General features: G+C 44.9%; 1 protein-coding gene across 1 annotated transcript in view; it reads right to left on the bottom strand.

Annotated features, from left to right (window-relative positions):
* Positions 1-16,523, bottom strand: part of LOC149281549 (medium-chain acyl-CoA ligase ACSF2, mitochondrial-like) — a 161,069-nt gene that overhangs the window by 50,113 nt on the left and 94,433 nt on the right. Inside the window, exon 12 of the mRNA XM_089499134.1 lies at positions 13,980-14,056. Within this exon, the coding sequence (XP_089355260.1) occupies positions 13,980-14,056 (77 nt within the window). The remainder of the gene's footprint in view (positions 1-13,979; positions 14,057-16,523) is intronic.

Raw genomic sequence — 16,523 nt, 5'->3', positions numbered from 1 at the left:
GGTTTACTACGAATGGTGGTCTGGATGATCCGTGGATAGCTGAGTGCTATCCGTATGAGGGACTGACTGGTGATTCCTCAGCCCTCAAACAGGGGTACCCAGCCTTGGGTACGGTGACCCTGTAACAAATATAGTTCCAAATCAGGCACCCCCAGACCCACCTTTGACTAAGAACATATAAGATGAGAAAATGCTTAACTGGAGGGACCAGCGTATGAAAAAGATATAGGAAACGTGGTTCATTTTGATAACCGAGATCTTTCCAAACCAGGATACATGGGGATATGCCCACCTATGCAGGTCCTCAGAGACCCGGTTCAACAGGGGGATATAGTTCAGGTTATATAGTAAGGAGAGGTCCCCAGGAATCTGCAAACCCAGATATTTAATAGAGGAGTCACACCATTAAAAGGGAAAGCACGAACGCAAACCCTTTTTAGCCTGGTCGGAGAAGGTGAACACCTAAAATCTCGGATTTGTCTAGGTTAATTTTGTAGTTATAAAAGCGTTGAATGGTGTTCAACTCTTCAATAACATGTGGCAGGGATGTCAGCGGTTCCGAAAGGAGGCATAGCATCATCAAACTACGAAAGTGTATGTTCCGTGTGTGCAACGATCATCCCCTTAACCCCTTCAATCCGAGGGGTTTTTGGTACCTCAAAGCCCAGAGCAATTTTGCCATTTTTGGTGTATGTCGGTTTAGCGATGATTCTCTTTTCCTGTGAATAGTGTACTCATATAAACTATATATTGTTTTTTCAAGGAGAGATAGAGCTTTCGTTTGATACCATAGTTGGATGATTAGCTGAAAATTTAGAATGAGAAATTTAGTAAAAACTAGCGAAGATTAGAAAAATAAACTAATTTTTTTTTACATTTTCCCTCTGAATCCTCACAAAATTAGGTAAAGTGATGGAAAATCCCCTCCAAGTTTATTAATTCAGGTGTCCTGATTTCAGAAATACCTAATTTATATAGATTTTCCAGACTTTCCCAGCACCAGGGAGCATACTATAAGGTGTACAATTTTGTATAATTTTTATGCCTATGGCTTAACGGGTTTGGGGGTTGTGAACGGGGGCAGAAGGGTTATACTGGCTAGATGTTATGCTAGGGCAATGGGAAGTAAGGTTTTTTAATAATTTTTTTATTATCTTTTTTTATATCTTTTTGTTTTGTTTTTTTACATTTTAATTTTTTTTTATTTTTTATAAATTATTTTTACACAGAAATGGTTAGAGGTCATCCTAGGGACCTCCTGAACATGCCAGTGATGTCACAATGTGTCAGAACCCACGGCGGGGTCCTCACCGGCATCACTTACCCGCTCCGGGTAGACGGTCCCGCTCCGCGGCTGTCCCGTCCTCCTCAGCCGGCCACGTGGTGGTTCCTAAGCGCGCGCGCGCGCGCCCTCACAAAACTTTATGTGTTCCCCGCCGTTGCCGGCTGGGAACGCGCGCGAGTGACGTCACGTCTATAGGCGTGGCAATCACTGGCGGGAAGTTTAAAAACTGAGCACTGAAACTCATTCAGTGCTCAGTTATTGTGCCTTATACCTCGTGTTCCTGTGATCCTAGTGCTATCTCGTGTACCAGACCCCGGCTATTCCTGACGTGCTATCCCGTGTACCAGACCCGGCTATTCCTGACGTGCTATCTCGTGTACCAGACCCCGGCTATTCCTGACGTGCTATCCCGTGTACCAGACCCGGCTATTCCTGACGTGCTATCTCGTGTACCAGACCCCGGCTATTCCTGACGTGCTATCCCGTGTACCAGACCCGGCTATTCCTGACGTGCTATCTCGTGTACCAGACCCCGGCTATTCCTGACGTGCTATCCCGTGTACCAGACCCGGCTATTCCTGACGTGCTACCTCGTGTACCAGGCCCCGGCTATTCCTTTCGTTCCTGTTTCTTCGTGGTGTGCTCCAAGTTGTTACCTGCATACCAGGTTCTCTCCTATATTCTCTCCGTTCCGGGCAGCTCACGCCTCACACAATGACATCACAGCTCACATTATAATTTTTTTTGTATTATATATATATTATTATTTTAATGATTTATTTAATATTATTTTTTAAATGAATTAACTTTTCTCTTTCAGGACGGAAGGGGGAGTGAGAGAGATGGTTTCTCACTCCCCTCCCCGCGATCCCCCTGCACCGATCACACTGTGATCTCTATGCAGGTCCTCACAGACCTGCATAGAGATCGCAGCGTCTCTGTGCCTCATCGGAGGGCAGGATATCCTGTCCTCCGATGACCTTCGGAACGGAATGCCCGATCGCGCGTTTGCAACTGTAACAGCTTACCGGCTTTCATGCCGGAAGCTGTTACGGGAGATCGGGCAGCAGAAAGCCGGAGTCCAGGCTGTCAAACGGCAGGGATGTGTCTCTGACGCTGCACGAAGGGCTGGACGTACCGGGATGTCCATAGGGGTTTCTTTGTGGGCGTTTTTTGGACGTCCCGGTATGTCTATAGGGGAATGAAGGGGTTAATGGCTGAATTATGTCTAATGGCATTAGCACGAGGTTCCATCCCTAGGACGAATAATAGTGGAGATAGGGGGAAACCCTGCTGTGTGCCATTCGACAAGATGACCGGCTGAGACAGATACCCATTTACTGTAATTCTGGCAAAGAGCTTCAATCCAACCTCGAAAAGTCTGCCCGAGGCCCAAATGTTGAGTTGGGAGCGGAGCGCAGCGCAGAGAGACACCGGGTGCAAGGGAGTGAAGTAAAGGGTAATCCAACACACAAAGTCCAGAATATAGCCAAGGGTCAAAAGTCCATGTAATCAAATCAGAAGGTTCGCAGTACAACAAGGGTAATCCAAAAACAAAGTCCAGAAATCCAGCCGAGGGTCAAAAGTCCGTATAATCCAAATAGAGCAGGAACAGCAACAGGGTATAGGAATCCGGTAGGGAACTTGAACAACCAAGTACTGAAGGTACAGGGTTGCAGGTTTAAATAGCCCGCCTAATTGTTACTCCTCCTCTAACCCCTCCTCTCTCTGTGGCTGTCAAGTAATCCCTAATCCCTCCCCTCTGCGGTTAGACCGCAGGACACGCCTCCCCTGGCTGTCAGTAGCGGTCTGGGACCGCAGGACACGCCCCCCCTGGCTGCCAGCAGCGGTCTGGGACCGCAGGACCCGCCCCCCCGCCATACTGTTAGTCCTGGCGTGCGGCTGCCGCCGCAACGGAGACCGGGGACGCGGCCCGCGGCACGGAGATGCCGTGCCGTGCGGCCAAGGATGTAGCTGCTCGGCGGGGACTCCGCCGGGTGAGAACCTCCGTCGGTGACGGGTTGGGACCCGACGGACACATGGCCGAGGACGCGGGCGCCCGGCGGTGTCGCCGCCGGGCGAGAGCCCCCGCCGACGACCGGTAGGGTCCTGACAGTACCTGAAACAAATAGGGACAGGCCACCCTGTCGAAAGCTTTCTTGGCATCGGTAGAGACAAGGGCCATAGGGGTGTGATGCTGATGAGCCTGAGAAAGAATATTAATCACCCTTATTGTGTTGTCATGTGCTAGGAGCTTAACGTCTGTATTAAGAAGAGAAATAAGGCGGTAACTCTCACAATGATCCCTGTTTTTGGCCGGCTTCGGTATTAGTTATTTGCATGTGGGTCAAAATGGTCCCCATTAGTAAGGCCATCAAATAAGGTGACCAAGTGAGGACCCAAGATCAAGAGAAATGTCTGATAATTTGCTTTCGTTAACCCGTCAGGACCAGGGCACTTTCAATTAGCTAAGGATTTAATTGCCTCCTCTACTTCAACTAAGCTGATAGGAGTCTCCAACAGAGCAGAGTTGTCCACAGAGAGACGGGTACACAAACGTTTATCTAAGTATTCCTGTAGAGAGGCTCTAAAGGACGGAAGGGGTCCCGAGACGGGAGGCAGGTTATACAAAGAGGTGTAATATTTATGGAAGCAAGCAGCAATATCTGGAGTAGAGAAATGTGGCTTACCCCTGTGGTCCTGAGTGCTCGTTTTGCACGTAAGGCCCTAGCCAACAGTTTGGCCACCTTATCACCCAATTCGTAAAAGCAGGTGTGGGTTAAAAGGTATTGCCTCCTAGTGTGCCTATTTGTGAGGGAAGCCAACCTATCCTTCAGAACGCTGAGTTGAGGTAAAATATGTGGGTCAAGAGTAAGCTTATGGGATCTCTCCAGGGTCGCTATTTGTTTAGTCAGATGTAGAATTTCAATCACCGATTTATGGGCCTCCCACACAGTTGAAAAGGGGACCTGTGTTGAAATGTTCTTTGCAAAATAACGCCAGAGTTCCTTACTTAAGGTCTGTATGTGGGCAGGCGTGGACAATAGGGATTCCTTAAATCTCCAAGCCCACGATTTAGGGGGAAGATTAGCAAAGGATGAATTTATATGGACAGGCGAGTGATCCCAATGGTTGAGGGACCAATACTGGAAGAGCAGAGCATAGGCAAATGGTGATATGAAAGGAAAAACGAGTATATCCTTGTATAACGAGTATGTATGGAAGAGAAGAAAATTGAATCTTTAGTGGACGAATGCTGAGTCCGCCATCCATCAGCCAGTTGTAGACTATGCAGGAGACTTTAACTTTAGCTATATGTGAGTAGGGGATATGTGAATGACCAGATAAACTATCCATTCTAGGATCTAATACCATATTAAAGCGGTCACAAGAAAACTTGTTTGGTTACGATTAGGAGCATATATATAAGCTAAGGTAATTTTGTGTGTTGCAATAAACCCTTTAATAAAAATACATCTCCCCTCTCCATCCCTCCAGGTGTCCAGATGTTGAAAGGGAATGGAATTGTGTAAAATAATCGCAACTCCCTTTGTTTTAGACTCAGGGGAACTCAAGTAAAAAGCTGTAGTAAAAGGTTGGGAGGAAAGTTTTGGTTCCTTGCCCGCTCTAAAATGAGTTTCTTGCATAAAAGCTATTTTTAGTTTTAGAATTTTGCAAGAAGTGGAACAACCTGGAGCATTGCTCAGGTTTGTTGAGTCCACTGACATTTAAAGTGGTTCGTTTAATAGTCTTGGAATGCCACCCTGCCATTGGTCTCCAGCTCATCTCCACCAGGACCTGACAGGAAGGTTTCCAGGACCTTGTAGAAAGTATGTCATGAAGGGAGTTCTGAGGGTCCAACAGGGTACTAGCAAGGTGTACCTAATAAAGTGGCCAGTAAGTGTATGTATAATCGTCCCAATCGACTTGTGCGACATAGGGTATGCGGTAAATTTGAGGGCAGCCCCCTTCCCACTCTAGGCGGTTCTTCTGTTTGTTCAGTATTGTTTGCTGTGGCTTTACTTAAAGGGAACTCCCTCCAAACTTTTTATTACTTTTATTTATTACTTACTTCTATCATGTGGCATTATACTGGATCTATGCTGGTTAGAAATGTACAGTATCTCAAAAAAGTAAGTACACCCCTCACATTTTTGTAAATATTTTATTATATCTTTTCATGTGACAACACTGAATAAATGACCCTCTGCTACAATGTAAAGTAGTCAGTGTACAGCCTGTATAACAATGTAAATTTGCTGTCCCCTCAAAATAACAAAAGTGAGTACACCCCTAAGGGGAAATGTCCAAATTGGGCCCAATTAGCCATTTCCCTTCCCCGGTGTCATGTGACCCGTTAGTCTTCCAAGGTCTCAGGTGTGAATGGGGAGCAGGTGTGTTAAATTTTGTGTTATCGCTCTGACACTCTCTCATACTGGTCACTGGAAGTTCAACATGACACCTCATGGCAAAGAACTCTCTGAGGATCTGAAAAAAATAATTGTTGCTCTACATAAAGATGGCCTAGGCTATAAGAAGATTGCCAAGACCCTGAAACTGAGCTGCAGCACGGTGGGCAAGACCATACAGTGGTTTCACAGGACAGGTTCCACTCAGAACAGGCCTCGCCATGGTCGACCAAAGAAGTTGAGTGCACATGCTCAGCGTCATATCTAGAGGTTGTCTTTGGGAAATAGACGTATGAGTGCTGCCAGCATTGCTGCAGAGGTTGAAGGGGTGGGGGGGGGTCAGCCTGTCAGTGCTCAGACCATACGCCGCACACTGCATCGAATTGGTCTGCATGGCTGTCATCCCAGAAGGAAGCCTCTTCTAAAGATTATGCACAAGAAAGCCCGCAAACAGTTTGCTAAAGACAAGCATACTAAGGACATGGAACCATGTCCTGTGGTCCGATGAGACCAAGATAAACTTATTTGGTTCAGATGGTGTAAAGCGTGTGTGGCGGCAACCAGGTGAGGAGTACAAAGACAAGTGTGTCTTGCCTACAGTCAAGCATGGTGGTGGGAGTGTCATCGTCTGGGCCTGCATGCCGGCACCGGGGAGCTACAGTTCATTGAGGGAACCATGAATGCCAACATGTACTGTGACATCCTGAAGCAGAGCATGACCCCCTCCCATCGGAGACTGGGCCACAGGGCAGTATTCCAACATGATAACGACCCCAAACACACCTCCAAGACGACCACTGCCTTGCTAAAGAAGCTGAGGGTAAACAGGAGTCATATACATCATATATCTTTATATTTTCCAAACAACCCCTCTCTGATCTCTTCCCATCCGATGAAAACCTTACTAAAAGGTCTACAAAAGACCGAGCCATCTCAGTCATTTACCTATTGATGGTGGCATTTTCCGATCTGTTTAGATGCACATCCCTTCAGCCCCGTTACATGTAAAGTGATGAAAGCTGCTATGTTTTTAGCGTTCTACGGATTCATGCGGCCTAGTGAGCTGGGTACTACACCTAATTCGGCTTCTTTTCTTAAAATTTCTTACTTGCGCTTCTGATCATTATGATATTAGTTCCTCGGTCATATGAAAACGAATCATTCCGGTCCAAGTACACTAATTACGTTTTTTTTTCTCCCAATTTCCCCTGGTGCACAGTAGCAGTCCTGGGAGCCTTATTATTATTGTTGGCTGATACGCAGAAAGACAGTACTGTTTTGCCCTTTCCCAGGGAGCCAATATCATCAGTGGCATTTCTAATATATGTTAGGCCATTACTAACCAGTGTAGGCCTTAACTGGCTTGGATATTCAGGGCATTCCTTTAGAATCGGAGCAGCCTCACGGCTTCTAAAAATAAAGGCCCATATCATCAAGAAGCTAGGCAGATGGAAGTCCTCCTGTTTTTGCCTATATATTCCCCAACCAACATTTTAAATTTACAATGCTTTCATGTCACTTGTACTGTAGTGATATTGGTACATATTGTTATGTTTATTCATTATTAAAAGTTATGGTCTGTTTAACCTTGTGTCTTAAATCTTGCCCTCTTCTAGGCCTACCTCGTACGTTGGGTTTGGCATACCTCAGACCGAATGGTTTATACCTATATCTCTCCGTTCGACTAATTCTATTCTTTTGCCCCTACTACAAATATATATATGCCTCTGAAATCAACATAAGCACTATGCATCTGAAGCTTCATAAAACCCGAAGATCACTTGTTGCTGGGCGGTGTAAAGCACACTGCCACTGTTCTCTGGAGTGATGAATCATGCTTGGCTATCTGAAAGTCTGATGGACGGATCTGGGTGTGGTGGATTCCCGGTGAACACCACCTACCAGAATGCATAGCGCCTGCTGTAAAGTTTGGTGGAGGAGGGATAGTTGCCTTGAGCTGTTTTTCAGGATTTGGGCTAGGCCCCTTACTTTGCGTGAAGGATCATATTAATGCAACAGGATACAAAGGCGTTTTGGGCAATAGTTTGTGGCGCCCTGCATGACTATGTCCCTGTGTACAAAGCTCCATAATTACATGGTTTAAGGAGTTTGGGGTTGAGAAACCCGAGTGGCCTGCACAGATACCTGACTTTAACACCACTGAACACTTTTGGGTGATGAACAGAAAAGCTGACTGCAAGCCAAGCCTTCTTGTCTAACATCAGTTCCTGACCTCTCAAACCTTGTGGAAAGCCTTTCCAGAAGAGTAGAGGCTGTTTTTTAAAAATCTTGAAAAATAAGTGCTTGCTCAGACTGCATTGAAGAGTTTTAAAATGAAAAAAAGACTTTCACATTATAAGAAGTTCCTTAAAGAAGTGAGATAACCTCATTGGTTTTGACATGAGAAAAGTATGATATCTGTTATCATTTAGAATTTAAACTAGCAAACAGCACAATTTTGAATGCATCTTTCATACTTCATCACTTTTTTAAATTTTAAATACTCCACATATATGCACCTAATTTTTGGAAGAGGAAATAAATTATCCTGTAAAATTAGCCCACACAGAATTAACCCTCATATGCCAGATATTTTTCTGTTAAACCTATTAATAGAGAACCAGTTTATAGCAAACCATATACCACACAACAAGATATAGTGGTAAAAAACACAAAGCCAACCCATGCCGCCCATACATTCCAAACCAATTAATAAAAGTAACAGAAAATAAATAATTCTCTTAAACGTCTCTTCTATTTATATAAAACATGTGGTTGTACATACATGTAAAGTGCACACGGAGTACATGCAGATGACAATACATATATATATATGTTAGAGGCTATGGCAATGGCCGTATTTGTGGACGGAGTCTGGGGTACTACTTAACCCCCTACCGCTCACCCTCAGGTGCTATGCGTTGAGTCAGGGTCACGCTTTTCCTGAGTAGCAGGCCTGAAGTTTTGGCGGGCGGCCAAGTACAAAGTCTGCATTGTTAGCGTTGTTCCGGTATCCTACACGTTGCTTCGCTCCATACCTCTTTCAACTACCAGGTAAACGGACAAACGCCGGTTTGTCCACTCTTTATGTCGGATTGCATGTTGGTTTAGGGTTAGAATGGCTTTTAACCCTTGGTGCTCCAACTTCCGCTACCGATCCAATTTATTGCTTTACGTGGGAAGTATGCTTCACCGCTGGTCCTGAGGGGTTGTGTACTTTGGCACATATATGTGCATAGATATTTTATGTTGTATTAGGTTCCGGGGGGGGCTGATATATTTTATGGTTTCCATTGTTGTCCGTCATAAACCTTGGTGAGTTGACCTCCTTGTAAGGTACTTACATAACATACCGTGGCTTCATATTTTATCTTCTATCACGCACGTGAGTTCTATACCTACACCTTCCAATGTAGTCAGGGTAGGCGAGCTCCAGTTTTAAAGGTTTAATGGTTACATCAGGAAATATTACTTTACGGAAAGGGTAGTAGACGCATGGAATAGCCTTCCAGCAGAAGTGGTAGATGTTAATACAGTAAAGGAATTTAAGCAAGCATGGGTTAGGCATAAGGCCAAGCTAGCTATACGATACGGGCAGGTACTAAAGGAAATTAGGGCTGCAACTAACGATTATTTTCATAATCGATTAGTTGGCCGATTATTTTTATCCGATCGAAAAAATAATCAATATGCAATTTTTTTGTTTAAAATAAAAACGTATAATTTACATTAAGATGTGTCATTAACACTTATCTCTTTATCACAATGGCATTTATCTATCCGCCTTCTTATTTTACTGACATAATTAAAGCTAAGAACCCAAAACACATTATTTCTCAAACTAAGTTTCAATACCAAAAAAGTTTTTCACTTTGCCCTGCCCCCAGTCTCCCACACTCTGCCCTGCACCCACACTCTGCCCTGCACCCGCACCCCCACTCTCACTCTGCTTCGCACATAGACACTCACTTACCTCAGCTGTGGACTCGTTCCAACCTTCAAGTAGTTTAAAACTTTATACAGCAGACCAACACCATTTCTTAGTTCAAGCGCGTCACATCCGGCGCTCAGCGGGGTCACGTAGCTCATTGGAGGCGGAGACTGTAGAGCGCGTAGCAGAAGCGGAGAAATGATCATGGAGGAGGTAAAGCGAGCCGAGTGCTGCAACAACGAATCGATCACTTGATTAATCGATAATGAAAATCGTTGACAACGATTTCCGTTACCGATTATTATCGATTTTATCGATTCGTTGTTTCAGCCCTAAAGGAAAGTACTCCGAGGTTGGGCAGGCTGGATGGGCCTACTGGTTCTTATCTGCCGTTACTTTCTATATTTCAGTTGTTCCAGACCTATCACGCCTATGGGTCCATACGGGCTGAGACTTAGTTTTATAATTGGCTGGCGTCCAGTCTACTCACCCGTACTACATATGCCACACGTGCAATACTCATAACATTCTTACTCATCCACTTAAACCAAACTAGGCCGAGGTTATTATTAGCCTGTTCTCACCACAGGCATCCTCCGCCTTTGTAATCAAAGTCTGACACGTCTTTCAGACTTGTATGCCTAGACTCTCCGTTGATCCATCCAGTCCACATGGATCGGGTCGGCATACCGGGCCCTTGCACGTACAATTCCCCTAGGTAGCTGCATGTCCCGCTTGTTAACGTACGGTCATGGGGGTCCCACCTCGTTCTAGGTTCTGTCCAGGTGGTCATCACTCCCTGTCCCCTTCTGAACAATGCACTAACCCTGCTGTCATTTTGTGTCGGCTAGTATTAGGAGGGATATCTTGGAAGGCAAAGATGTTAACCTTGCTTCTCTTTTGAGCACCATGCATGGTGTCGCTGACAATTAGTCGTATGCTTGCGGGGATGTGTCAGTGGTTCTTAAGTCTAAGGATTTCAGGTTGAACGGGAAACTCTCTATCCCTGAGTTTGTGCTGGCGTTTAGTCTATTTAGGGATATGATCTGCTCTGTGCACCCGGATAGGAGAGAAGAGCTGGACCTCTATTTGTACAATGTGGTAGGTCTGGGTTACAAGTACGAGGGTTCATGTTTTTATGACTATCATCGTTCCTTTTCGGCCAAAGCAGCGGTGGCTCCCTCCCAGTTCCAGTGCACTACTAATTGGGCTGTGCTTGATATGGAGCTGTTTTGTAGACACTTTGCAGGGATTAAGGCCAAGCTTTGTTCCAAGCGCCAGTCTTCAGCTCACACCACCAACTGGTGTCCTACAGCTGCTCTGGCAGCTTCTACCAGCTTGGATAGGGGAGGGGCGCAGCTTCAGCCATCCTCTTCAGCGACACCACAGGTGGATAAGTTGGGCAGGCCCATTCGTTATTTAGGGAAGGCTCAGATTTGCGATATTTTTAACCTTGCACTATGCAATTATGCGCAGTGTCGGTTGCTTCACGTGTTTCATTTGCTATTGGGCACACCCTGAAACCGCCTGTACTATTAAGCAGCAGCACAGCTGACTGAGCTGGGTCAATGTGGACCAGTTAGCTACGTTTCTGCAAGGTCACCCATCTCAGCAGCTACGGGCTTTTTTAATCACAGGTTTCACTTCAGGTTTTCATACGGGTCTTATCGCCCTTCCCCAGTCCTCGTTTGAAGGGCATAATCTCCTCTCAGCAGAGGCAAACCCCCGGGTCATGTCAGAGTTGCTTCGCACGGAATTGGATAAGGGGTTCATTATAGGGCCTTTCAAGGAGCCTCCCTTTCATGTTTGGAGGATTAACCCCCATTGGCGTTGTTTGAGATAAATTCTCCAATAAATACCGCTTGATTTATGACTTAATTCATTGATTCCTTCTGAAGAGTTTTCTTTTAAATACTCGTCGATTGACATGGCCATTCAAAGTATTTTGCACGCAGGTAGGGGTGCTTGACTGTCTAAAGCAGACATTTGCGATGCGTTCAAACTTCTCCCTATCTTACCCGCACTATGGTAGCACCCGATGATAACTCTATCATTTCTTTAGATGTAGCAGCACAGGCAGATCTTGTTATGTGGGATGTATTTTTAAGTAACTGGAACGGTGTGTCTTTGTTCATCCCTCAGCCGTCCCGTGATTTGCCTCATGTCCTTTCTGATGCCGCAGCCTCACGTGGCTTTGCGTCTATCTTTGGTGATCACTGGATGGCAGGCCCTTGGACTTCTGAGATTCTTCAGATACATGCTTTCTCTGACACTTTGGCTCTGTTCGAAGTATACCCTATAGTGGCTGCTGCTTTTGTATGGGGTCATTTATGGTCAGGTAGGACGGTCATTTTTCATGCAGCCAATAAGGCCTCGGCTCTTATCCTTAATAAAGGTTGGTCTACGTCGCTGTCGTTCATGTCTTTTTTGCGTAGGCTTGCATGGTTATCTCTGCATTATAATTTTCATTTCCTGGGCACTCACATACCAGGAGTGTTATACTCGGCAGCTGATGCCCTCTCGCCAGCTAATTTACGTATGTTCTTTTTACAGAATCCAGCAGCAGACACCTTACCCACGCCTGCACCGCACTTCTCCCAGCTCAGCATGGATTGAAGTACATATGGACGACGCCCTTGCCCTTATCGACAGCTCCTTGTCCCTTAATACTAGAAGGTTTATACCACGGTCTGGAATACCTCTGCTAGATTCCAGGATTTATATCCCGGCCAGCACTTAACCTGTCCTATAGTACCATTAGACTGCATCTGGCGGGGATTCAGCACTTTAGGTCTATAGCCGACCCCGACATTTCTTCGTTGTTGGCTTCTAGGCCAATCAAAGCGGCGCTCGCTGGGTTGCAGAAACTACAACGCGCATGAGGTTGCCTATTTCTGGTACCCTGGTTCAAGGTATGGCTTCCTTGCACAGCAGTTCTCAGTTTAGGGTACTGCAGAGCTTGGTGCTCAGGGCTGCCATATTTTTTTGGCCTTTTATGGCTTCCTGCGGCCCAGTGAGTTTTCTTACACGGGCAATCGGTCCCTCGTGTTGCGGAAACGATTTAACCAGGCAGCCGCAGGGTTAACACATTAGCATTTGCGACATTGCAAGATACGTCAGACAGGACCTACTGTTATCTGCTTTAGCAAACAAACCACCAGATAGTCCTCTGCTTCCTTTCCCGATGAGACCCTTTACCACCATACAGTTTATTACGCATGTACGTATCCTATTGGCTAATTTAGGCTGTGACCCTAAGAGTTTCTCGGCTCACTCCTTCCGTATAGGCGCAGCTTCAGCTGCTTCTAAGAATGGGGTGCCTGCCCACGTCATCAAGCATCTTGGTAGATGGAACTCTGGGTGTTATGCTAGGTACATCCCAGATCCGCAGGTGGAAATGGGTATAGCTTTTTCTAAACTTGTTGACTGATCACCTTGTTGCAGTTTTGGAATATTTGCAATGCTTACTTTTGGCCTCTTACCGTCCATCAAGATCATGGCACACCTCAGATCTTGTAGGTAGGCGTTTCGTCAGTCTGACTATTCTCGTTCATCACACTAATGTCCCAGACTCCGTACACAAATATATATATATGTGTGTGTGTGTGTATGTATGTGAGCATGGATTTGTACTTGTGTGGTGTAAGCATGCATATGTAATTGGGTTTGTGAGCATTGGATGTGTCATTCTGTGTGTGAGCATGAGTGTGTAAGTGGGTGAGATGGAGTGTGTGTTGGAATAAATGTGTATGTGTGTGTTAGTGAGTATTTGTAAGTGTGTGTAATTTGTGTAAGTGTGTTTACATATGTGTGCCAAAGTGTTGGAATGGAGGGGGACAAGGGGCAAAGAAGGCACGGACAAGTTGTTTGGGGGCACCAGGGACCTGTGGTTTCTAGTTACGCCCCAGAATAGGAGCATGCCCAGTGAATCCTGCTGTGAGTCCTAAATGTTTCCAATGCATTTTCCATGGTTCTAGGCAGAGACATGCTATTAAATATATGAGCTATTTCACTTTTTACTTGCTAACACACAGTTACGGCGGCTCCCTTGTTTGTATATGCCTTTATATAGAGTTCACGGTAAAACTGCTTAAGCCAGAGAGTTCTATCTATTTACTACTGTTTTGCACAAGAGATGGTTTTGTCCAAGCAGATTTTACTACATGGATATGGAAGTATACAACGAGCTTCAGCAATATTGTAATGTTGGGGATGCAATATTCTTTTTATAAAATTTACAAAATAATCTCAATATTCTACTATATTTTTAAATGTAAAACATTGCAACATGCCATAAAACAAAAGATGACATCAACTTTTATCATCAACTTTCATCCATTCAGATATAACTCACCACAATATTCTTCATAGTTGTTTCTGTAACAATCTTCTTCATGAGCTCTGGAGGTGCAATGGATCCTGCCATAACACCTAAGAAAGAGATAATGGAGAACATATAAAACAGAAAAGAAATATTAATAAATGGTATGAGTATATGTCACAGTGGTAAGTACAGTTCCCAGCAGTGGGCTATATTGCGTTGACATTACAAGCATCTGCATCAGAGGTGTAGGGACCATAAATCAATGAAAGAGAGGAGATTTGCAGAACAATGTGGAGGACCTCCACAGCGAAGGTAAGTCCTAACAGTACCTGCTCCCAGAGGACTACCCAGCGGGTGAAAAGCAGCCACACCAGGTTGAGAAGAATAGGTAAGTCCATAGCAGCCAAGAAGCATGAAAATCAGGAGCAAAATTCCAGCCATTCCAGTGGACTAGATTTTGAAACATGTTACAAAGGAGGTGGGAATGGACAATGGAATTAACCAGAGCATCAGCACCCGCCAGACCTGGAACACAACTGAGCTTATTGTTCCAGTGTCTGATTAGCACTTTTAGCAGCTCCATTAGTTTGAGGATGGTAAGCTCTGGAGAGGGCCAAGGGTACTTGGGTAGGGAAGACTCAGGCTTTCCAGAGTCACACAGTTCAAACCCTGGTCATTTCAATAGGCAAACCATGCAAACATACAACTTCCTTGATAAAGACAGAGGCTAGGTCCAGAGCAGAGGGGAATAAAATTAACCATCTTGGAAAAACAATAAATGATAGTAAGAATGTTAGTATGTCTATCCAAGGGAGGTAAACCACAAAGAATTCCATAGGAATATGAGACCATCGCTATTTGGGAATGGGAAGGGGTTGTAGTAATCCATAAGGTAGGTGTCTTGTTGGCAGCACAGACCTGACAAACAGGGCACCAAAAGATTTGAGAAAACATTTGAGATGTGTTTAACATCCATAGAACCTGGCTGGTAGGAGATGATAAAATTGAATTGAGAGAAGAACAAAGCCATCAAGCTTCCAGGGGATTCCAATGCTTCACATAACTGATGTACTTAAAGGTTTTTGTGGTCTGTAAGTAGAGTGATAGGCAAGTGAGAACCCTTCAGCAGATGTTTCTATTTCTCAAGTGCCATAATAACTGTAAAAGGATCACTATTCCTAACATCATAATTCACCTAATTATAATAATTTATATAATTTTTTTTAGAAAAGGGTGTAAAGGCTGTTCTATGTCTTACTTCGTGATAGAACCACACAGCTTTAATTGTCAATGCAGTTAATCCAGTGCAGAAGCAGGCACAAATTAACCTTTTATCTTGAGAAAGGCCTCCTTACTTTCCATAGGTTAGTTGTGACAATGTCAGATAGTTGAAAAATGTACTCATGATCACTGATGTGGAACCCAGATGCAAGGAAAACAAAACTTAGTTAAACTTTAAGGTTAAAACAGAACTCTTCGGGAGTAGTCACAAGCACAAAAAAAAAAAGTAGGTGTGCAGGTCAGGGTAGTCAAGGAGGTCAAAGATGAAGATGCCAGAGGTCAGGATGCTTCCCGCATGGCAGCAAGGCCTGACAGGGCCCTCCTCAATGCGCGGCCTACAAGTGGCTTAGGAGCAGGCTTCTGGGGTTGCAGCTTGTGGAAGGATCAAACACAGGCGAGTGGAGGCACATTCACTGCTGGTTTCCACTCCTCTTGGGGCACAGTGGCATATAGGGGGTATAAGGCATTTCTGGGGCAGAGTGGCAAGCCATGGGGCAGATGTGCATAGTTATTAATCCTTAAAAGGTAAATATCTCAGAAAATGTCATAAAGGTATCATAGATTAATACATTTTCTAAGCAAATTATGCCGCAGTCTTGCCACTTGGTTAAATCTATGACTCTGATTGCATGATGTATAGCGTCCAAAGGGGTAGAGGCTAAAAGAGATTTATTTATTGTCAGGGTCCATCCAGGCTGCGGAGCTGCATATCTCTGTTTTTCCCTGCCTTGCCTCAGTTCCCATGTTTTGCTGTAATCCGTTCCTGGATTTCCATATGCTCTGTTCTGTGCTTCTGATTCCTTGATTCCAGTCTTGCTCTTTGCTTCAGCTCTGCTTCCTTTATAAGGTGTGCCCCACCCGTTTGTTATGTTTGTCTGAGTCTGCAGTCTAAAGGTATGTCCTTGGTTTTGTGTTTAGATTCAATGTTTGGTTTCAGATTATTAGTGATTCAGTAAGCAGGATTTAGCGTTAGGACCCACCGAATATTGGAGTACTTTGGCATAGTGGTGGGCTAAGCATACTATGGCCATATGATGTGACTGAATCTCCAATTGTTATCTCATAGTCCTAGGCTAGTTCCTGTATTCATGTTTGTCTGTCTCTTATGTACCGTTGCCCTCCTTTCCCTGAATCATCTGAGGATTTCGGTTCCTCTCTCCTCTCCCCATGTCCCAGTTAAGATGTCCTATCCTTGCTTAAAGGAAAAGCGTCTGAGGATTCTGGCTCCTCACTCCATCCCCTGTGTTCCTTGCCTTGTTCCCTGTCCTTTGTTGTGCCCTGTATCATGTATGT

Source organism: Sceloporus occidentalis, unplaced genomic scaffold (assembly GCF_023333645.1).
Source record: "Sceloporus occidentalis isolate IW3139 unplaced genomic scaffold, rSceOcc1.0.p SCAF_130, whole genome shotgun sequence".
Lineage (NCBI taxonomy): Eukaryota > Metazoa > Chordata > Lepidosauria > Squamata > Phrynosomatidae > Sceloporus > Sceloporus occidentalis.
Note: the sequence above shows the minus strand (reverse complement) of the source record. Positions and strands in the feature narration are given on the sequence as shown.